We start from the raw sequence: 23,238 nt of genomic DNA, 5'->3' as shown, positions 1-23,238 counted from the left end.
TCTTCAACATTTCAAAGATTAAGGACATGTGCATGTTTCCAGACTCTGGCACTTGTTTTGGTAACACCACTTGCACAAGATAACCAACATTTTCCCTGTGATCACTTCCTACAGTTCTTTTAAACTTTAGCACACTCAGGTGTTTTGGCTTGTGTTTATATGTCCCCCCAAAGCCTCATACTTTTTCAAGGTGGCCGAATCTAGAGTGTATCACTGATTCATAATGGGGCTACGTCTGAAGGCACCCTAAGTGATCTGAATAGGATAAAAGGGGCAGGAAGACACGGTTAAGATTCCATGTTGCTTCTGCTATCTTGTGGGAACAATGAACTGTTGTCCTCAGAGATGCTCCTCTGTCCTGAGCCACTCTGTCTTGAGTGGACTGAACTTCTATGGACTGAAACTTCTACAAACTGTGAGCTAAATAAAACTTTCCTCCTTTAACTTTGGGTGTTGGGTATTTTGTTTCAGCAACGAGAGAAAAGTAAGACTTCGGGACAAGAGAAAAGTAATTAAGACATTGGGTATCACTAGTATTTGGATAAGTAGCTCACTTAAAAAAACCAACCAACCAACCACTTAAGAAAATCTCCAGGTGAGAAATTCATCTAGGTTTGAGAACCAGCGGGGTGGAAAAATGAGGACCGTCTTCACAATGGAAAACTGTGTCACAATTAAAATGGAAAATGCTAGTGGATTAAAACTGATACTGAGAATTATATAAAAGAACTTGAGTAGAGATTTACTAGAGAAGCAAAGATGGAAAGCTAAAGTCTCTAACCTCAAAACAAACAAACAAACAAACAAACAGGAGAGGCTTGTGAGCAAGCACAATTACGATCCTATGCTAAAAACCCAGAAAAGATCCTTAAATGTTTTTGAAGGGAGATTAAGGTCTCACAAAAGATATGATCATCACATTCAGTCTTAATAATATAGGTGTCTACCTAGTAAAATATATGAGCGAGGTAAGAAAAAAGGTCATTCCTAGAAGAAAAAAAGAGTTAACATTAACACAGAGAATGGCAACAATTCAACTTGTGCAGTGTACATAAGACATAGTCTAAAGGAAGATGAGTTTGGAAAGGCTGAAAATATTGTGAATGTCCTTCAACTCTAAGCTGTATGGGTAGCCTGGATGCCACTGTGTTGAGTGACATGATCAGAGTTCTCAGTTAACATAGTAGAATGAGTAACTAGAATCGAGTGGATTTAACTAAGAGCAAGGAGATAATAACTTTACAGGCTATGATAATAGTCAGGCAAGAGAAAGGCTTGCTATAGCAGTGGCTCCTAGGATTAAGAGGAGGGAAATGATTAGATATATGTAGAACTTAGAATTAACTCGACATGGGTTTACATGTCAGAGTCCTTTCTTGACTACCCTAGCAAGGTATACCCTGCCTTAGCCATTATTTGTCCTTACACAACCTGGTTCAGAGCAATCATCAAAATATATAATTATAACATAATAATTATATGTGTAATTGTTTGTTTTCTGTCTCCCTCAACTCTCAGCAAAGACAATCTCTAGTTTATCTGCTAATGCATCCCTTAGTATATACATTTCCTTAGCACCTCAGGACTTCACTTGTCATACAGCAGGTGTCAATACATATTTGATGGCTGAATAAATAGGAAAGAAAGTAAGGGGAAAAACAGTTGTGAATTACCCACTGTCTCGTTCAAGAGTCTAGGCAAATGATGACATCAGAATACAAAACTAGGAGAGGACGAACAGGTCTGAGCAAGAGGATTAACTGAGATGAAGGAGACGGGGAGAGATGAAGCAACCAATTAAGAAGGTATTATCCGTGATTAGGACACGATACCAGTCCAGGAGCGATGGGAAGCTGATTTAGGATGAGGGTGACAGTGGTGAAGAAGATTTCAGAGATAACACAGAGTGGAATCTATGAAATCTGACAAGTGATTAAATACAGAAGCCAAGAGAAAGGCTTCGTATTCTGAAGATTCAAACAAGTGGCTTAAAAATGGCACAATAATTAGTCAACTGAAGTAAATTTTTGATTTGGGGAAGGCAAACATAGGAGTATGCTCCAGAAATATTCAGTTTAAAGTTCCATAAAAACATCCTGACAAAAATGTTAGGTATGTAGCTAAAAATCTGAGTTTACAAGACAAGAACAAAAGGTATAGCTTGAATTTTTAAACACTGTTGTTCACATCCTACTCTAAGAGTTGAAGTTGAGCAGAAGATAAGATCCCAGAAGGAAGATAAAATTAGAAGAAAAATGACCAAATACCATAAAAATAAATAAAAAAGAGAAAGTGAAAAACTGTTCTAGATTAAAGACCGAAGAGGCATGATAACTACTAAGACACATGATTCTGGATTGGATGCCCAGGCCCCCCAAAATTGTTTTTTTAAAAGGACATTATTGGGACAACTGACAATAATGACTAAAAGAACTGCTTTCAAGGCTGTTCTGAATTTGAAAGGTGTAGTGCAGTTACGTATGAGAATATTTCTATTCTTAAAAAATAAACTGTGGGGGCCAGGGATGTAGCTTAGTGGTTCCACCACCTGCCTTGAAAGTGAAAGGTCCAGAGTTCAATTCCTGTTACCAAAAAATAATAAGAAAAATAAACCGTGAAGGGGTAAAAGTGTATGGTGAATTCAACTGATAAAAATTATTCAGGAAAACCTATTTACAAATGTGTGTGTGAGTGTGTGTGTGTTGTGTGCACAGGAAGAGAGGAAAAAAGGGAGAAGAAAAGAGGATGTAAGAATGAAACAAGTCAGACATGCAAACTCCAATACTACATGGTTTCTCTTATATGAGAAGCACTATAACCCATGTAAATATATATATATATATATATATATGTGTGTGTGTGTGTGTGTGTGTGTGTGTGTGTGTGTGTATACACAAAAAGAGAGACAAATAGGAAGTAGGAAGAAGTTCAAATACTTCTCCAGATTACATATTCCATTGTTTTGAAATATTTTCATATATATGCTAATTGGTTCATTTATTTATTTTTTTGGGGGTGCATATTATTATTATTTTCAGTATCAGGGCTTGAACTCAGGACCTTGTACATGTCAGGCAGGTGGGGTGCCACTGAGCTACATCCCTGGGTAACTGGTTTCATTTAGACTATCAGGATACTAGTTTATCTTTATCTGCTGAAAAGAAAGTTTTGTATTAATATGTTTCTTTTTTCTAAGAATCTTTTTGGTTTATGTTTTGTACTCTAACTACAATACTCTAACAATGTATTAACTGTTATTTTATTATGAACTTTTTTTTTTAATAAAATAAAAAAATACTAAAAAATGATAAAAATAACAAAATGCTAAAAAGGAATGAATCTGGATAAAAGATACAGGAGTTTTGAGTGGTATTCTTATAGTTCTCAAAGTACATATGAAATTATCTGGAATAAGAAGGTATTAAAATATACATCAAAATGGAATGCTGGGTCATAGGCTTGATTTTGGGATCAAACTCCGGTCCTTGTGCTTGCAAGGCAGGTGGCGGAACCACTGAGCTAAATCCCCAGCCCGATAGGCTTGATTTTATAGGGTAAAAGGTGAATTTCCCCCTTGAAAATGACAGCACTCAGTTAATCACAATTGTGTTTATGCCAAACAATTTGGAAAGAGCATTGTTTTTACACCAATTATTCTATTTATACAACAAAAATGTGCAGTCTATTCCCCGCCCCCACCCGTTAGCAGGGATCGAACTCAGGACCTTGTGCTTGTAAGGCTGGCACATTTCCACTGAGCTAAATTCCCGAACCTATTTTAGTCTATTTTTGTTCAAGGATGTTCTGTATCACAGAATTTGAAGTTAACAACACATCCATGCTAATTCTCCTGTTAAAGAGTAAATATTTTCAGGCACAGATCTCCCAAGGAAAAAGATTAGCCAGGTGTGGTAGCACACACCTATAATCCCAGTAGTCAGGAGGCTGAGGCAGGAGGATCACAGTGAGTTTGAGGCCAGGCTGGACTGTGTAGTGACTTCAAGGCCATCACTCTAAAGTAAAAGTGTCTCAACCACCCATCTGAAAAGGATTAACAGAAAATAATTTCAAACTGTTCTATCTGTGTATTTTAACTTGTTGTACAAAAATATTCATGATATGACCTGAGGTGGGGGAAAGGAAGTATGTCACTTTACTACTACTAATGCTTATACAGAGTTACATATAATAAATTACTCATACATGGTTAAAGGTTGCCTGAGCCACTGTTTCTGGGCAGACAAGGGCTTTAGATTAGAGCACCACTTAATAAAGAAAAAGGAAGAGAGATGATAGGTAGCATAAAGATAAAACCCATACACTGTGATCCAGGTAAGGGAGTTTCTTATCAGTTTCTTCTAGAACTTTACGTTCAGACTGAAAAGAAGCAAGATATTTTTCATCTGGGCACTGTATTTCCTAATGCTGTCATGTGCACTATATTACCACAGATTCTTAGGTCTCTACTGGGAAAGAAATCAAGTCACGGTGGCAACTTAGGAAGTAATGGACTCAGCCAGACATAGAATGAGTATACATCAAATACAACAACAGTTAAGACCAAGAGACTTTCAGAACACCATGGGGCTTGACCATCTCAATACAGACAAAATCAAACTTCAGAGGGATACAAAGAAATGAGAAAAATCAAATGATAAAGGTAAATCTTGTGAATTCTGAGAAAATCCTGAGAGTAACCTACTATTTTATAAAATAACAAAAAACTCAGATACAAAAAAATTTTCCTTTAAGAAGTATAAATGTATATTCTACCTTTCATAAAGAAAGACAAAAAAGTGAAAGTACAGGATTGAGAATTAGAAATTTCTGCATTCAAAATAAAACATTATATGAATTATTCTGTATAACATGAAGACTAGGAATAATATGAAGAAAATTAGAGCATTTTTATTACGTAAAACATTTGGATATTATAGCTTCAACTTCAAATCTCAGTATTCTTCATTCCACAAATTTATCTTGTAAAGCATACATTTCTTTGCTGCTGAAAAAGGCAGCAGCAGATTAAAATACATAAAAAGGCAGAATAGAAGCACATTGAATAGAAGCACATCTCCTCTTGAAGAGATAGTAAAAATGAAAATTTAGACCAGCTGTTTTTTATACCAACTACTAAACTAACTTAGTGTGACATGAAAATCACTCTACTCATCTAGTGTCCTGTGCTCTTACTTCTGTTTTCTGCTAGCAAAAGATGAAGGCAAAAATCCTATCATTAGCAAACAAGTTGTGGGGAATGAAAACATAATTTCAAGATGTATTCATTGAAAACACTATATCTGAAAATTATTTCAAAATATATGCCAAAACACAGAATAAATATTTAAAAAAAAGCAAGCTAAAGTGAAAAAATACAATTAAAATTAATTCTGAAAGCTGAGTATGGCGAAGCATGCCTACAATCACAGCTACTTGAGACTGAAGCAGGAGGTTTGCAAGTTCAAAGCCAGCCTGGGCAACTTAGTGAGACCTTGTCTCAAAATAAAATCTTAAAACGGGAGGGGGCATAGTTCAGTGCTTGTGTTCTCAATTGCCAGTATTGTAAAAAAAAAAAAAAAAAAAAAAAATTGCAAGCTTATGTTGCAGGATCCCATAAATATAACAGTATATTCAACTTATTCTACTACTTATACTGGTTGAGTTTTAAAATTTCTTCCCTAGGGCAGAAAGAATCCTCAATGTGTATATAGGGATTCAAAGCAGCAGAATGTGAGATAATGTTATGTCCATGTTGATGAAAGCTGGGTATCTGTTACTTATTATTAGAGAAATTGCTGAGCTAGGTATTGGACATACATATATAGGTCCTTTATTCCTAGGAAGCCCTATCCTTTGTAGAAAACTGAATAGGCAGGTCACAGGCTTTATTTAAATGTAATTCATGCAAATCACATTCCATGTAAAGATTAAAATGCATTTGTCTATTCTAATTTTGATACAAAGGAAGCCAGAATTACATATTTGAATATTAAGAACTCAACCTCTGAACCCAAAGATATTTTTCCTTGGGTTTTTGCTATATGCAAAAAAATATATTGATGATATTCTAAAAATATGAGTTCAAGCATACAGGAAATATACACTCAAAAAAATTTCAATGAGTTCATATTTGACTGATTGCATTGCAGGTACTTGAACTCAGAGCCTTACACATGCCAAGGATGCATTCTCCCAGTGATCTATAGTATATATAGCCCATATATACTTTTATACAGACTACTTTTCAAATAGTAGTAACCCTTTCCTAGGATTTTGTTTGGAAAAAACAGGGAAAGGAATGAAGAGAGCTTTTAAATGAACACTCAGCATTAGCCAGTGTTCACCATTCTTTTTTTCATGAAACTTGACCAATATATCAACTCTTCTAAATTTTTGTGTCACCAATAATGTTAGGATCAAAAGAACATCAAGCTGGGCACGGTAGTGCAATCCTGCAATTCCAGCATTCAGGAGGCTAAGGAAGCAGAATCCCTGTAGGACAGAGAGGCTACTCTTGAGGCCAAAAGGCCCTCTGAGTTAGGTTACCCTGGGGCTCAGAGGAACCAAATGGAGTCAGTGTGTCTGCCGAACAAAAAAAAGGACTTTAAACTCATTAAGCTACACATTTCACGCTTCAGTTCATACACGCACATCCCGAACACCTGTACTGACAGAGAATATATTAGATGCTAAGGCATTTTGAAAAGCTCTGTTGAAAAGTTTTTCCTTATTTCTTGTAAGCTTTACCAGGTGGTCCCAATTCTACTATTTTAGGTGTTACCAAGCCAGAAAACCAGCTCTTTCATTTGTGAACCCTCCAAGTATTTGTGGGGAGTTACAGTCTAGCACAACAGAATGAATCTTTCCATAGATTAGATCATTTTCCCCTGAAGGTTTTCTAGTTTCACGCTTGGGTTCCAGGATTTCAGCACTATGCTAACAGGTAAGATAATCACTAACCGCATTCTAATTTCTATTACTGTAGGATAAGATCTCCATATTGAAACCTTCCAAGTCATTTTCACAGCTCACTTCTAACCCTATCATGCCACTGTAAGTTTTCTGAATCCAAGTGCATGTTCTTAACATTTATTCCATAAAATTCATCCAGCTGATTATGTCTGAAAAGATTTATTAGATCTTCAATCTGCCATTCAATTTATTTGTTATTTATCTGTTTTATATCAAATTAGTTCAATATGTAGGTTTGTGTTTTGGGGGGAGCAGGGTGAGGATTAAACTCAGGGTCTCACACATGCTAGGCTAGTCCTCTATTGAGCTATACCCAGAGCCCAAAATTTAGATGTTCATATTGCTTATATCACAAATGAGAAGCTAAGCATAGTGGCGCATGCCTACCAGCCACTTGGGAGGCGGAGGCTGAGGGATCACTTGAGCCCAAGAGTTTAAGGCCAGCCTGGGCAAATAAGAAAACACCATTGCAAATCACAAATTAATCCTCAGATCTTTATTTATCAGTTAAATGAACTATTGTCATTCATGGGTAGTCTATAATTTCAGCAGCTGGGAGGCAGAAGCAGGAAGAGAAACAAAATTAGCTCACAAAAGTCTGTGTACAAATATACACAGCAGCTTTATTTATAGTAGCTACAAACAGGGAAACAACTGCAGTGTCCATCAACAAGTGAATATAATAAACTGGAGCATAATAAGGAATGAATTATGATGTAGTAACTAAATGAATGGAAACAACATTGACTCAAACACGCTAGACACAAGAGTACATACTGTACAGTTCAATTCACTTTAAGTGTAAGGAGAACAAAGCCAAATTATGGTGACAGAAATCAAAAAGTGTTTGCCTCTTGGAGTTAGTAGATAGGACAGGCTGAAGTAGGTATAAGGGAATTCTCTGGAGTGAAACTGTTCAGTATCATGTTCACTTTCTTTTGGGGGGTACTGAGGATTGAACTCGGGACCTTGTGCTTGTGAGGCAGGTGGCAGAATCACTGAGCGAAATCCTCAGGCCCCAGTATCACGTTTTCAAAATGTAATAATTATGTATTGCAAAAATAATGCATGTCGCACTTCAATTCAAATTATATTCCTATTGAAGTACTTTTTCTAAAAGGAAAAATAACAGGAACAGAAAAACATTTTAACATTTCCATTTGCAGGATGCTTACCTGTCTAAGAGCTGATCATGTTTTTCTAAAGCATCCTTTTCTGCCATCACTGCTCGGTCCTTTTCAGCCAAAGCATTATCTCTTGCTTCTCGAAGATTTCTGAAATTTAAACATATTTCATTTATTACAAATGCATAAGTATGTCTCTTCAAAGATTCACAAATCTGCAAGTTCAGAGTTGGACTAGGTGACAGTTTTAAGAAGTTGGTGACCTGATATGTGTGTGTGTGTGTGTCCCTCCCCACTACTGGTAATGGGGATTGAACTCAGGACTTTGTGCTTGTGAGGCAGGCAGAGCACCACTAAGCTAAATCCCAGCCCCTGAAGTATATTTTTCTTACATGAATCTGCCTAGTGTTGGTGAGGCTCTTTAGCAGTATCCAACTAGCAATATAGGCGCAAGCATGGTCTATCTCGAAATGTCAGAAGTGGACTAGATATTAAAATTTTATTTTTAAATTTTTCATAGACCATGTCAGTCATGAAAGCACACAAGTTAAAATATTTCTCCACAACTTTTTCCCACATGGGTCATTTTTTTCCCCACATGGGTCACATTTTAGCTCATATATTTATTTATTTTTGTTTTTGTTTTTCTGAGACAGGGTCTCACTATGTAGTTGAGACTGACCTGGTATTCACTATGTAGCCCAGACTGGTCTCTAACTCACAGCGCTCCTCCTGCCTCACGCTCCCCAATTGTGGTGGAGATTACAGGCATGCGCCAACACGCCTGGCACATTTTAGCTCATTTAATCTTTATCATAATTCATTGAGGTAGGTATAATTACTCACATCCACACAAAAAAACCAAGGCGTTGGGACGTTAATAAATGTTCTATAAAGTATTTTAAGTGAATGCTGTATTAATGGAGATCCAAGAATTAAAAAGGGGATGAAGTTTGGGATGGGGCAAGAGAGCAGCTGAAATAATATAATAGACCTTGGGATCTAAATTGTAGTGAGAGGGAAGAGAAGGAAGAATGGCTCATAGACTAAGAGAAAGGATAAAGGACACAGACTAGAGGTCCTGATGAGATGACAAACAAATTAAGTGCTGGTAGTTGTTCGTGTAAGATGGAAAATTAGTGCTGCTGGAGAATGGAGATTTGGAGACAGAATAATACTCTGTGGCAGAATTTTAGTTGATGACAAGACTGGGTAGGTCCATTAATGTGGTTAAATGAAGCAGAGCTGAGATGAAATCAATATTCATATAGGGATTAAGGAATATAAGGTCAGGGTATTTGATTAAGTCAGCCACTTACAGTGGTAATGACAGTAGAAACTGAAACTGACCCTGAAAAAATGCATTCAGTGACAGTTAAAGAGAATGTCCAAAACATGGAAAGTAACAATCATAATTAGGAGATTATTCAGCCATATACAAACCTTCAAAGATCAAATTTTATTTGTTTTAATAAAGATGAAACTGAATTTAAAAAATACCAACAGTAAGCTTCTTTCAGTTAAAAAAAACTCCTTTCCTAACAGAGTTCTAATGTAAATAAATATAAAATGTAGCAATTTTGTTCATTTAATCACTACAAATCCTCTTTGTTATATTTTCTAATTCAGTAAACCAAGGTTTAGCCTCAAGCCACACAGCTTAAAAGTTAAAGGGACCTACTTTGAATCCAGCTGACTAACTCTAAACACAAGCTGTTTATATCACACCACCCTGTCTCCAAAAGAACTCAACTAAGAAAATATGGTTTTTTATTATTCAGAGAGAATGTTAATAAAGAGTCATGAAAGCTCACATGATTTGTATAAATCTATCTGATAAATACTGGATTGAACTGCTTAATGGTCATACTCTGCTTTGCCAATATCCAAAGTACATGGATAATGTACATGCCAATTTTTTTTTTTTTTTTTTTTGGTACAGGGTATTGAACTCAGGTCCTTACACTTGCAAGGCAGGCCACCGAACCACTGAGCTAAATCCCTGGCCCTATATGCCAATATTAACAAATTTAAAATTTAAAACATATGAATCATGAGAGATTCATAAATAAAAGTTTGTGTTTCAGAGATAAACCAAAAAACTGAAGCACGGTAACTTATTAATAAGAAAATAAACTACTTTTGTAGTTTTGTATCTATTTTGTAGAAATGTAAAGTAGCTATTAAAAATGGCAATTTGCTATTTTCTGAAGTCATCTTGATTGCAATAAGCTTCAGAAATACTCTATTATCAAAACAAATAAAACAAGTAAAATTAATTTTGGAGAGAATAAAATTTTCAAAATACATAAAAATTCATATATCTTTAATTCCTAGATGACCTAAATATTCTAAACAGTAAATCACTATAAAGTGGTTTCAATTTGTTTCTCAAACATAGCCACATTATTTTATATGCTATATTTCTAAGTAGATCACATTTGCAGCACTAATTAAACATGAATGCTTAGTTGGTAGATGGAGAAACTTCAGTCCCTAACTCTATTTCCTTATATCTGGCATTGGGTAAGCCACAGGGAATGATGAAATAAAACCCAGAACAAGCCAACATTAGGGCTTGTAAGAAGATGTACGATTAGAGGGAACTAATACACACACCGTGTCACACTCTATTTATCCGGCTAACTATAAGTGCTATGTTAAAGTTACAAAGAGAAGCTGATTATTTTTAAGTGGAGTAAGACAGATAAGGGAATAAGGGGAAATACTTTAAAAAGTGACATATAAATTAAACCTTGAATCAGTAAGCCAAGTCAGAAGGAGAAAACCAAAATTAACAGGGGAAAATTCCAGAAGCTAAGGCTTCTTTCTATTAGGTCCTCTAATAGATGCTTGTGGCTAAGATTTCTGTAGAAAGCTGTTCTCTTCATCAGGTAGCACACCTTCCATAAGCTACTTCACAACCTGTCTATTTTGTAGTTCCTTTAATATCAACTGACATGATTCAAATTAGTCTCAGAGGATTAAACTATGTATTTCTCCACTGACAATATTAGTAATAGCAAACATATAGTGTTTATCATACGTCAGAAGCTGTTCTAGGCACTTCACATGTAGTAACTTGTTTAACTGCTACAACCATCACATAAGCTGTAGTTGTACCATGACCTTCATTTTACAAGAGGAAGACTGGAACATCAAGAGGTTAAACATCGGCCTAACGTCTAAGTTTAAACGTGGACCCTAGCATTCTGGCTCCAGAACCTGTGTCTCGAGTCACACTACGCCATCACGCCACTTCCCGATTTTTTTGATAGGGTGTGACCGTTAATACTGAGATATCAACTTCACAGGATTAATAAATGACTAACAGATTAGTAAGGCTCACTCCTGGGCGTGTCTAGGTAACAGCCCCTGATCTGTTAGGAACCAAGTGACACGCAGTGGGGGAAGGCAGACAAGCAGGCAAAACTTTGTCTGTATTTGTACACATTCCCCATCATTCACAACATTAGATTCTCATAGGAGTGCGAACTCTTCTTTGCTTCACACACAATTTCATCTTGGGATATTTGGACATAATGAGATTTATGCTATGTGCCAAATGTAGATGGCACAAATAGATGCCAAATAAAAGCGAGCTGGAGAATTATGAATATGTTATGCACTTGCTTATGGTTTAGTGTATGTGTTCTTTCAGAATTTAGTCAGGTTTGATAAAACACCAGATACGCTGTATTCCTGCTAGGATAAAACAGTAACTTCCATACAACTAATACCCATTTCTAAATGTTAAATGCAGTAGAAAACATAACAAACACAGTTACAGAAAAGACAAAAATTCAAATTTTCTCAAAAGAGAAACTTGAAATATCAGAAGCTATCTGTAATGTATATAAACTAATAAAACGCAGTTTTTCAAAGCCCAAACTGAGTTTATAACTAAATGCTATTATAATAACAGAAAAAGATGCTGGCTATTTGCTATGTTTATGTGTGGGAGTTATTTTGAGGGAAGCTGGAAGGGAAAAGTAATTTTAATTCTATAGGAAATGGAATGGAAAGTGAGTATCCTACTGTTACTGGAGTAACCAAAATGTATTTTTCAACCTGGGATTTTTTTTAATAGCAAAAGAGAGTGATATAATAAACTTGGGTAAACTGGTATATATGGCTAAATTACAACATTCAAATGAGAAATTTAAAGGAATTAAGCATAGAGACAGATTTATTCGATCTGAAGAGAAACCAGAGTATATAAAGACACTTTAATGTTCCAAATTCTCTCTTTTTTTTGTTTTTTTGTTTTTGGTATTGGGGATCAAACTCAAGGTTCTTGCTCTTTCGAGGCATGCATGGTGCTACAGAGCTAAATCCCTGGCCCAAGAGACCCAAGAGACTTTAATGTTATAACAAAATAGGCACATCTCATACGTAGCAAAGCCGTTTGTGCAATAGATGATTTAATATACATAATTTATCCAAAAATGTCTTACAACTAAAAAAACTCAGAATATACATAACCACACAGTACTGGACAGGATGGTATGTATGTTGTTACTTCTACAAGATAAAGTTCACACTACCAATAGGCCAAATCTAAATTTATATCTGAATGTTTGAAATTCCAATAGGAACAATTGAGACTTGGGCATGTCTCAGCCTGAATAAACATCAACAGTACCTTACAACTTGAAATTTATCAGGAGTAAATGGGCAGAAAACATGGCTGTCTGAGGAGCTCAACAGATACAACTAAGCTACTGCTTCTTCTGCCTTCATGTGAAAATATTTTTGGTTAATAAAAATGAATTTTTAAAATAATTGTTTATTGGTACATTTTAGATATACATACTGATAGCATTTATGATAGGGAATCGAACCTGTACATGATACATCTTGATTCTCTTTTTTTCCCAATCTCCTCTTCCCTTCAACCTTTCTTCCCTTCCTTATTTATAAATCTTTGTTTCTATTTTTTTCTTCTTTCACTTTCCCCCTCCCCTCTCCATTTGAATATTTTCTTCCTATTTCATAATATCTATTTTACATTTTGGTCCTTATTTACACTGTCTCACACAGAGAAACAATGTGATATTTACCCTTTTGTCCAATTTATTTCACTTAAGAGTATGGTCTCTATACTCTAGCTATAAATGCCTGAAGCTCATCCTTTATGGCAGAGTAGTACTCCACTGCAGAAAAAAATCCCACATCTTCTTTATCCATTTGTCAATCGATGGGCATTTGGGCTGCTACCAAGATTTACCTATTACAAACTGTACCACTATAAACATGGGTGTGCATATATCACACTGTGGTATGATGCTTTTCATTCTTTTAGGAAGAGAAATAGCTGCATCAAGTGGAACCCTAGTTTCAGTTTGAGAAATCTCCATACTGGCTGTACCAGTCTACACTCCCAATAGTGAAGGGTTCCTTTTCCTCCACAGCCGCTCTAGCATTTGTTATTGGCTGATTTCGTGATAAAAGCCATTTTTTCTGGAGTGAGATGGAATCTCATTGTTTTTGGTTATTTTGTTGTTGTTTTTTTGTACCAGGGATGGAAGTATTGTTTTAATTTGCATTTCCCAAATGACCAGTGCTGTTGAACATTTTTTCTTATGTTTATTTGGTACTTCTTCATCTGAGAAGTGTCTATTCATTTCAGATGCCCATTTTTGGATTGGGTCTTTAAATTGGGGGGGGGTCTCATACTTTTGAGTTCTTTATACATTCTAGATAGTAGTACTTTGTCTGAGGAATAGCTGAATTTTTCCCCCCACTCTATGAATTATCTCTTCACTCTGATGGTGGTTTCTCTTTCTGTGCAAAAGCTTTTTATGGAGACCCCACTTGTTGATTCTTAATCTGTAATATTTCCACATGATCAGGGTTTTGTTCACAAAATCTTTGCCTGCACTTATGTCTTCAAGAGTTCTACTTATTCTCTCTTCCAGCAGATTTAGTGTTTGTTTTAATATTTAGATTTCTGATCCATTTTAATTTTAGTTCCGTGCATGGTGAGAGACATGAGTCTATTTATAGTCTTTGGCACATGGAAAGCCAGTTTTCGTAGGACCATTTATTAAAGAGGCTGTCTTTCTTCCAGTGAACATGTTTTGGTCTTTGTTGAAGATAAGATGACTGAGTGTGTTTGGAGTTGTTTGTGCATCTTCTAATCTGTCCCACTGATCGTTGGGTCTGTTTTTTTGCCAGCACCATGCTGTTTTTATCACATTAGCTCCGCAGTATAATTTTTTTGGGTAATGGGGCTCGAACTCAGGACCTTGTGCTTGCAAGGCAGGTGAGGCACCACTGAGCTAAATCCCCAGCACATGTAGTATAATTTCAAGGCAGGGACTGTGATGTCCTCTGCCTTGCCTTTGTTGTCCACTATTCTAGGTATCTTCTGGTTCCAAAAAATTTTAGGATTGTTTTCTCTAATTCTGTGAGGTATTGGTATTTTGACTGGGATTGCATTGAATCTATGTAACAATTTTGGAAATATGGTCATTTTCACTATGTGCTGCTTCCTACCCAAGAGCCAGGGATACCTTTCCATTTTCTGAAAGTCTCTTCCATCTCCTTTTTCAGAATACAGTAGTTTTCTATGTAAAGGTCTTTTACTTCCTTTATTAGATAGATATCTAAGTATTTCTTTTTTCCATTCCACTGTGAAAGGTGTGATTTCTCTAACTTCTCATTCAGTGAGTTTATTATATAGGAATACGATTGATTTCTGAGTGTTGATTGTGTATCCAGCTATACTACTGAATTTAGTTATTAAATCGAGAAATCTTTTGATGGAATTTTTGGGGTTTTCTATGTAGAGTACCATATCATTTGCAAATAATAACTTAATCTCTTCCTTTCCTGTCTTTATTACTTTTATTTCCTTCTCTTATCTAATTCCTCTGGCTAATGTTTCCAGTACTATATTGAATAGGAGTGGTGATAGTGGACATCCTTGTCTTGTTCCTGGTTTTAGAGTGAAAGCTTTCAGTTTTTGACCATTTAGTATGATGTTCTCTGTTGGTTTGTCATAGAGGGCTTTTAACAGATTGAGATAAAGACCTTTATTTTTCCTAATCAGACCAAAAGGGACAGAAGCAGATAATTGCTTTATGTGATTAGCTCATTTATAGAGAAAATGAATTAACCATCTCTACCTCCTGACTTTTCTTCCTGGACAAAATATGAAACTGCTAATTTCTGTATCTGATGCTATTGTTCAGATGGTACAAAACATAAGAGTTGTAAATAGGTTATCTTCTGTTTATAACCAATGACCTTTTGTTTTGCTTTTTTTGTTTTTTGAGACAGAGTCTCACTATGTCGCCCAGGCTGGTCTTGAACTCACAGTGATCCCCCTGCCTCAACCTCCTGAGTGCTGGAATTACAGGCATGTGCCACCATGCCCAGCTATTTTACCTTTAATTAACATGGGTAATGAAAAAATGAACAAGTAAGATATAAAAACAAAATGAGTAAATTGGAAATTTTTTAATACAATTTCTTGGGGGAAGTTATGCATTTTAAGAGTAGAAACTTTTTGAGATCACTGTTGACTAAACGCATTTATATGTCTGTCTCCTTTAAAACTCATGTTGAAATTTATCTGCCACTGTAACCATATTAAAAGGTGAGATCTTTAAGAGGTGAGCAGGCTATAATGGAGAAGCCCTTCTAACTGAAATTTATGCCATTATTAAAGGGTAAACGTGCCCCCCCACTCATTCTCTTGCCTTTGGCCTCTGCAACTTGATATAGGAAAACGGCCCTTACTGACACCTTACTGTGCCTTGATGCTGAGATGCTGGCACTTTGATTTTGAGCTGCCCAGCCCCTCATAGCAAACCTATAAATTCCTGTTCATTATAAATTACCCAGTCTTAGCTAGGCATAGTGTCACATGCCTTCAAGAGTAGAACTCTGGGAAGCTTAGGCAGGAGGATCACTGAATTTGCACTCAGCCGGGGCAAACTTAGTGATTTAGCAAGACCCTGTCTTAAAATGAAAGGAGTAGGGATGTAGCTCAATGTCAAGTTCCCGAGTTCAATTTCCAGTACTCAAAAAAAAAAAAAAAAAAAAAAGGCTGGGGATAGGATATAGTTCAATGTGAAGGCCCCTCGGTTCAACCCCCTAGTACCTTGCCCCCACTAAAAACACTCAGGTACTCTGTGGTAGCTATACAAAATGGACCAAGACAACTGCTACTCAAGTAGGTTATTTTCATTTGCTACATGTGAAAACTTGGGATTAAAGTAGATAATTATTTAACATACATCATGTTTGACTGTGTATGAAAAACCACACACACACACGAATGAAAAATTCACATAGCAAAATGTAAAACATTCATTTAAAAATCCATTAATGTGTTGATGCAGCTGATGGAATAAAAGCTGATATATTCAAATAAAACTAAGTGAATCTGGTGAACATTTAACAGGGTAACTTCTACATGTCAGTAACTGCTCAGTGTTTGTTAGATCTATTAGAAATCTTTGCATAGGGTTCCATCTAAACCAATAGCCCTTGACTGATTCTTAAAACGTCTCAATTCATACTTTCATTTGGTAACTATTGAGCACTTACTATGTACACTGGTACATGGGAATCCAGCACTGAGCAATAGATGAAAATTCCTACTCTTATGGAGGTACATTTTAGTAGGAAAGAAAAGTAAATAAACATGTAGTAGGTTAGTAGGTCTTATCTATTTTGCAGAAAAATAAAGCAGAGAAGGGGCTAGTGAGCTTAAGGTAGGGGAAAGAGGGGTTTCCCAATTTTAAACAGGTTAGTAAGCAAAGACCACAAAGAGCAGGTGACATTTAAAGACTGGAGGAACATGCGAAAATAGGGCTTTATGGTCTTACCTAGGATTAGGTGGTTAAGTAGTAGGCACTATATACACAAGGTCCTAAAGTGGGAACATGCCTACCTGGTAAAGAAACAGGAGCCAGTGTGCCTTCACCAGTGACCAGAGTAGCCTAGTAATATGGGCCTTAAAAAGCAGCGCAAGAGAAATAGGGAGGGCCTATCAAATCATACCATTTAATGGAAAACTGAAGTGTAATATTCGTATTTTCAAATTTATAAACATTTTTCTAAAGTTCTAATGATCTATACTCAGCTTTCAACAGTGCACTACAGTTTGGAACAAGACTGAATTTCTCTTCTAAGTAAACTACCTCAAAAATTATAGTTTTGATTAAGAAATTGGTCAATTTGAACTGACTAGCTCAAAGTAGTATGCCCTGCACTGTGAGCCAAGTGTAACTCATTTTATCAATAAGATATTTCTAATAATATGCAAATCATGGGCCACGGATATAGCTCTGTGGCACTGTGTCTGCCTGCAAGTGCATGGTCCTGAGTTCAATCCCCAGGAACCCCTCCCAAATAAAGAAAAAAAATGCAAATCATGCCTTCCAGGTATTTTAGTTTCTTCATTTATAAAATGGTATAATGCCTGTAATTTCAAAATATTTGTCCTGTTTTATTCTTTCTACAATGTATGTAAAGTGAAGACAATGCTTGATGAACACACGAAGTACTCAATAGCAGCTATTGTTCATATGTCATCTAAATAAAAAATATGAAGGTATTCACTGTGTCCTAAGACTTAATAGTACATCAAAAGAAAATGGCACCCTAGGGAATAGCACCCTTGGGAGAACAGAGACACTGCTGGAGGGGTTTCAGCGGCTCACACCCCCATGCAGCCTGCAGAGATCCATGGGAGAGATGTGGGGCACAGCAGAGAATCATCACTAGTAATAAACTACGCAAGGACTTTTGGCCTTGGTCAGAGCGTCTGTCTATAAACAATTAGAAATTAACTGCTATCTTCCTTTCTACATCTTGTCTGCAACCTGTCAGTCAACAGCCATGCCACAGTGCCCAGCATCATTTCGTGACTATTTAAGAAGAAAAGCTGCAGTCACTACTGATGCTCACTTCCTGTGACAATTACTGGCTTTTGCCAATTCTACCCCTCAACAGTCTTTATACAACTGTTACTCTCTTCCCACTTTCATCTCCACCCAAAAGCTCCTAACCAACCTCCCTCACCTGAGGCCCTCTGGAACTTATAATCCACCCTGCATTGCAGCCCCAGTTATAAAAAATGAGCAAATCATGCCATTTTACTATAAAACTATCAAGAATTGCCCATTGATAATAGGTTCTTTACAAATGTGGACTAATTCTACTTTCCCAGCCTTCCCAACGCAGGTAGTCTAAACTCTTGAACTTACTTTGCTTCCTATCTGTATTGCCTTATATACCTTAAAATACTTAAATACTATTAAGTAGTGAATCTATGTGGTAATCACCTACAGGCACAAAGGATACAGTATAAAATAAAAGATAGCTAACAATAAAATCCATTTACAATTATTTAAGGAATTAAGATATTGAAAGTTATTTGCAAATTCATTACCTTCAGAATAATCAAATTAAAAAGACAAATAGAATACTCAGGTTTTATTTTTCATCTAGGAACTTAAAAATTATACAGATATATGAGAAGATATGAACGAAAGAAATTTGTTTGCTTAAGCATCAATTAGGATATACACTACCAAATGATGAATGGAACTGCTATAAACTAGATCCAATTCACCTGTTATATGCCTTAATTATACTCAACCTACCCCTGGTAAACAAACCTGGGACTCAATATTTAAGATCTGTAACGTAACTCTTAAGATTCTACAAAATTTCAAGTTTTTGTCATTAAAAGTTTCTCCTTAAGTACCTTTTGGAAGATAAAAAGTTGTGGTCAACATGGCTTTTAAGGATATGGATGGAAAATAAAATCAATGAAGTAATACAATACTGTTAAAATAAAAAGTATCTCTTCAACCTCCTTTTCTTTCTGCCTATATTCTTTCACACAATTGTACAGCAATTTCAGTTTCAGTATTCTGTGTAGCATTGGCAACACAATGAATGCCTTTAACAAATGCATCCTTACCCTTTTAACATATCACTCAGAACGGTTCTCTGTTTATGATAATGAAACTATCTTAGATAAAGCTGGTTTTGCTTTCTGGAAAAACTTAATCAGCTGAGCTGCATTATTAATTAGAGAATATATCAATTAGCCAATTATGCAGAAATTTAGACAATACAAATGGTATGCAGACTCTATGTTTTGTAATAGTGCCTTTTTTTTTTTTGTTTTGGTACCAGGGGTCAAACTCAGGACCTTACACTTATAAGGCAGGCAGCAACATCACTGAGCTAAATCCCTGGCTCTGTAATAATGCCTTTTAATGGTAATAATTTCATAATGTTATTAGTTGACTTTTATATAATTATCACTTATTTAAATAGTTAACACAATGGATAAAATGATTTTATTACACATAGGCAAAAGGTATCAAAATAACCACAGTGATACACAGATTTATAATTATAATGTATTTTCATATCTATTATTACTTTAGATCATCATAGGCCACCCAGCGAAGTACTACTTTAGTTAATTTTTATAAAAGAGGAGGCTAAACTTCAGGGATATAAGGGACTTAGCCATTCTGCTAATAAGTGGTTGAGCCAGGATGTAACTTTAGCCTTTCTCTCCAAGTCTCTTCTGTAACATTCTCTCACACATAACATACTTTCACACATGGGAGTTTTTATTTTTAACTATATAAGACAATCCAAAAACTTTTAAGTACAAAATACCTACTAGGCAAGAAGTTATTTATATAATGATAAATCTCACCACTGGTGTGAATTTGCCTCATTATTTCCCATAGTGTGAACCTGGCATTTCAAGGTAACTAGAATTTACAGAAAAAAAAAAAGATGCCTAACTCTGACCTATAGCATTCACTCTGTAATTCCATCTGTATTTATTTTTCATGTATCCAAATAGTCAAGTTTCCCACCTCCCCCAAATCCCACAAACGAGGGGGCTTACACGGAGCTACATCCCAAGCCCCCTTGAAAATTTTGAAATCTTGCTAAATTGCCTAGGCTGAGCTTGAATTTACCATCCTTCTGCCGTATCCTCCCAGAGTGCTTCGATTACAGACATGCGCCACCATGCCTGACTACTTATCTCTTTCTTAAATCTGTCTTCTACACGCTTCCTGTCTTCTCAACCCCTTAACTTCAAAAAGTACTGAAATGAACACAAGGACAGGTTCTAAGATTAGATGGTTATTAGTTCCACCTGCCTTTTCCTCATTCAAGAAGAGAAAATAAAAGGCCTTCTTTAATAACCTCCAATGTAGAGAAAGCAAACTAAAGGCAAAACAATTCTCTAATCTCGCCATTTTACATTCTTCTAAAAATGTTTATTGGAGAGACAGATAAGGGACTAAGTACAAATATGCAAGGGTAAGTAGTTCCTCCATTTTAATGCCTATATTAATAGCACGCTATGATAAAATACAACGGACACAATTATATATCTAAATTAAAAGTAATGGATTAAATTACACACACAAACACAGAAAACTGCTATGAGTTTTATGTTCTATATAACAAGGAGTGCTCAAAATTTTTAAGATTTCAAAAGAAAGAATTTACAATTTGAATTTTTACCCTTTGGAAGGCCTAGAGGTACACAAGTTCTAACTATAGTTCAAATATGAAATAACGAAGAAACTGATCCAAAAAGATTCAGGCACCTAAATTTGGGCTGCATTACTGTGAAGTTAAAATAAAAGCAGCGAGCTCCTACAACTGCTTGGGCAAACGCGGGTTCGGAAGGCGCTCTGGTTGTAGTCTGGCACCACCTGGTGGCCACTCTTTGTTTTGGTGTGAAGATGCCCGGGCTCGACTAGTCCCGCAGCTGGGATCTCCAGGCAGCGCCTAGCCCAGGAATCTCCCAGGCAGGCATCTATCTTATTGTAGATATGGGGCCAGAACAAGCCCGGAATCAAGGAAACCTGCCTTCCACTTTCCTGCTTCCAGAAATGCCTCCACTGACTGTTTTCCCACACAGCTTGACTAACCTACCTACCTCTACTAACCAACTTAGAAAAGAGCTAATAGTCCTAAATGTATTTTACAATAGGATGCATTTCAAAGGACCCCTCCCTTTTTTAACAAGTAAAAATAAAAAAATTCTCAAAATGATTATATAGGAAAGTTTATGTTGCTAGATGGATTAAGGAATAATCATACATTTTACCAAATAATCCCATAAATTTTAGTTAGATCAGTTAATAAAGGTCTATAAAGTCCATAGCAGAATTGAACTACAGAACAGTACTAGTCTGTAAAAGAGAAACAGTGTTACCTATGCCAGAGGTCTGAGCCCAGAATGGGCAACTTAGTAGCTGAGACCCTTTTTAATTATAAAAATAGGGGAATGGGGATGCAGCTCAGTGCAAAGACCCGGTGTTCATTTCCCAGTACCTCTGCAATAACAACAACAACAACAACAACAACAACAACAACAACAACAACAACAACACTAATACAACATAGTCACCATCCGCTTGGCTGTCCAACCAAACCTGGCATCCCTAACTTCTTGGCCCTCCTCCATCCCACTCCATCCTTGCCTCTTGCTGAATCTGTCTCCCAAACACTTTTTAAACCTGGCCCATTTCCTTCTGTCTCTGTTACTAAACATGCAGTTCCATCATCATGTCTCAATGGACACAACCTGTGAAAGTGGCTTCTTTGTTTATAGCCTCTGCCTTTCCAATCTATCTTTCATACTGCTGTGACAAAACTTTTAATATAGAAACAGCCCTTTCCATAAACTCTTTTATATATTCCCCACAGGTTTTACACAGTGGTACAGATGTCCTTGTTGGTCTTCTGTTCCCGTTCTGTTTCATCTCTCGTAATTCCCTGCCTCTCCATCTATGTTTTGGGTGTAACAAATTATTTTCAGTTTGTTCAAACAGTTCCACTTGTCTTGCCTCCAAATTTTGATAGGTGTTACACAGTCATTCCCCAAGTCCCTTCCCTTCCCTAACTCTGACTTTACTCTTGGTCCTTGTGTAGGGGTCAGCGTGGACATTTCTTCCCTCGTGAAGTCTTCCCCAAGTTCTCCAGGGCTGGATTGGACAAACAGGTGACTTCATCCTTTGTAGCTAATCATTTTCTCTGTTACCATCAAACCATACTTGTAACTGTTCCTCTACTTATTTTTGTCTCCTATTAGACTATCAGCTTTGTGAAGGCAAAATTTACCACTTATCTATGGCATTCAGCTTGTAACTGGCATATATAGGTCTCACATAAACCTCAGCATGTAAAAGGAGAACATCTCTTATTTTGGTCTGCATTTTGAACCCTTAGAGCAAGAGACCACAAGGTACTGTATAGGATGCTTCTTTCCTAATACAGGGCTGGGACTGGGCCAATTTTGCAAAGGATGAAGAATGTCTTTGGAATTCTTTAATCTCTGTATCTATCTCTCTTCGATCTCCTGCTGCCTTAAACAGGTACATCCATAAAAACATACTTGTTATGAAAATGAATAGACAGCTAAGTGCAACAGCAAAGGAATTCTAAAATTATAAGATGAGGAAAATATGCCACATATATGCTTCTATGTATATAATGTAATATGAAATGATGATAATGTAATATGAAATAGCTATATCATGCAGAGACTCTTAGATGATAAAAGTTTAAAGAAAAGCAAAGTTATGAACATAAATGTCAGAATAGTAATTATTCTTAGGGAAAGAAGCAGTTAAGCAAGAAGGATCTCAAGGGCATTTCTGCAGTGTGTATTTTCTACTTTCAATTTCAATGGTGGTTAAATAGCATTTAATTAAACTTTTTTTTTTTTTTTCTGGTTGGTACTAGGGACGAGCTCAGGACCTTGCACTTGCCAGGCAGACACTGTGCCACTGAGCTACATCCCTGGTCCTAAAATTATTAAATGTATATGAAGAAATTTTTTTCTGAACATGTTAGTTTTACATACACGTTTGTATACAAACATATACAAGGTCAAATAAGAAACTATTCATGACACAGTAATTTTTTTTGGTGTAGTCAGGCTTGCCCTCAATTCACTATGTAGCTGCGGCTGGCGCTTAAGTCGTGGCAGTGTTTCTGCCTCAGCTCCTGAGTGATAGCATCACAGACTACCAGGTCAGTGCGCTACCAGGTCTAGCTCATGACACAGTGGTTAAACTCAAAATGATGTTAATTACATAGTGGTACAACATTTCTTTGCACT

At 36.3% G+C, this 23,238-nt stretch overlaps 1 protein-coding gene across 3 annotated transcripts in view; it reads right to left on the bottom strand.

Moving 5' to 3' along the window:
* Pibf1 (progesterone immunomodulatory binding factor 1) overlaps positions 1 to 23,238 on the bottom strand; it is a 203,252-nt gene that overhangs the window by 135,959 nt on the left and 44,055 nt on the right. For all 3 annotated transcript variants that reach the window (XM_010622334.3, XM_010622338.2, XM_010622336.3), the window contains one exon: positions 8,148 to 8,246. In XM_010622334.3, coding sequence (XP_010620636.1) covers positions 8,148 to 8,246 — 99 coding nt within the window. The remainder of the gene's footprint in view (positions 1 to 8,147; positions 8,247 to 23,238) is intronic.

Source organism: Fukomys damarensis, unplaced genomic scaffold (genome assembly GCF_012274545.1).
Source record: "Fukomys damarensis isolate Sample0158 unplaced genomic scaffold, DMR_v1.0_HiC HiC_scaffold_6, whole genome shotgun sequence".
Taxonomy (NCBI): domain Eukaryota; kingdom Metazoa; phylum Chordata; class Mammalia; order Rodentia; family Bathyergidae; genus Fukomys; species Fukomys damarensis.
The sequence above is the reverse complement of the archived record's forward strand: the minus strand, read 5'-3'. Positions and strand labels throughout refer to the sequence as shown.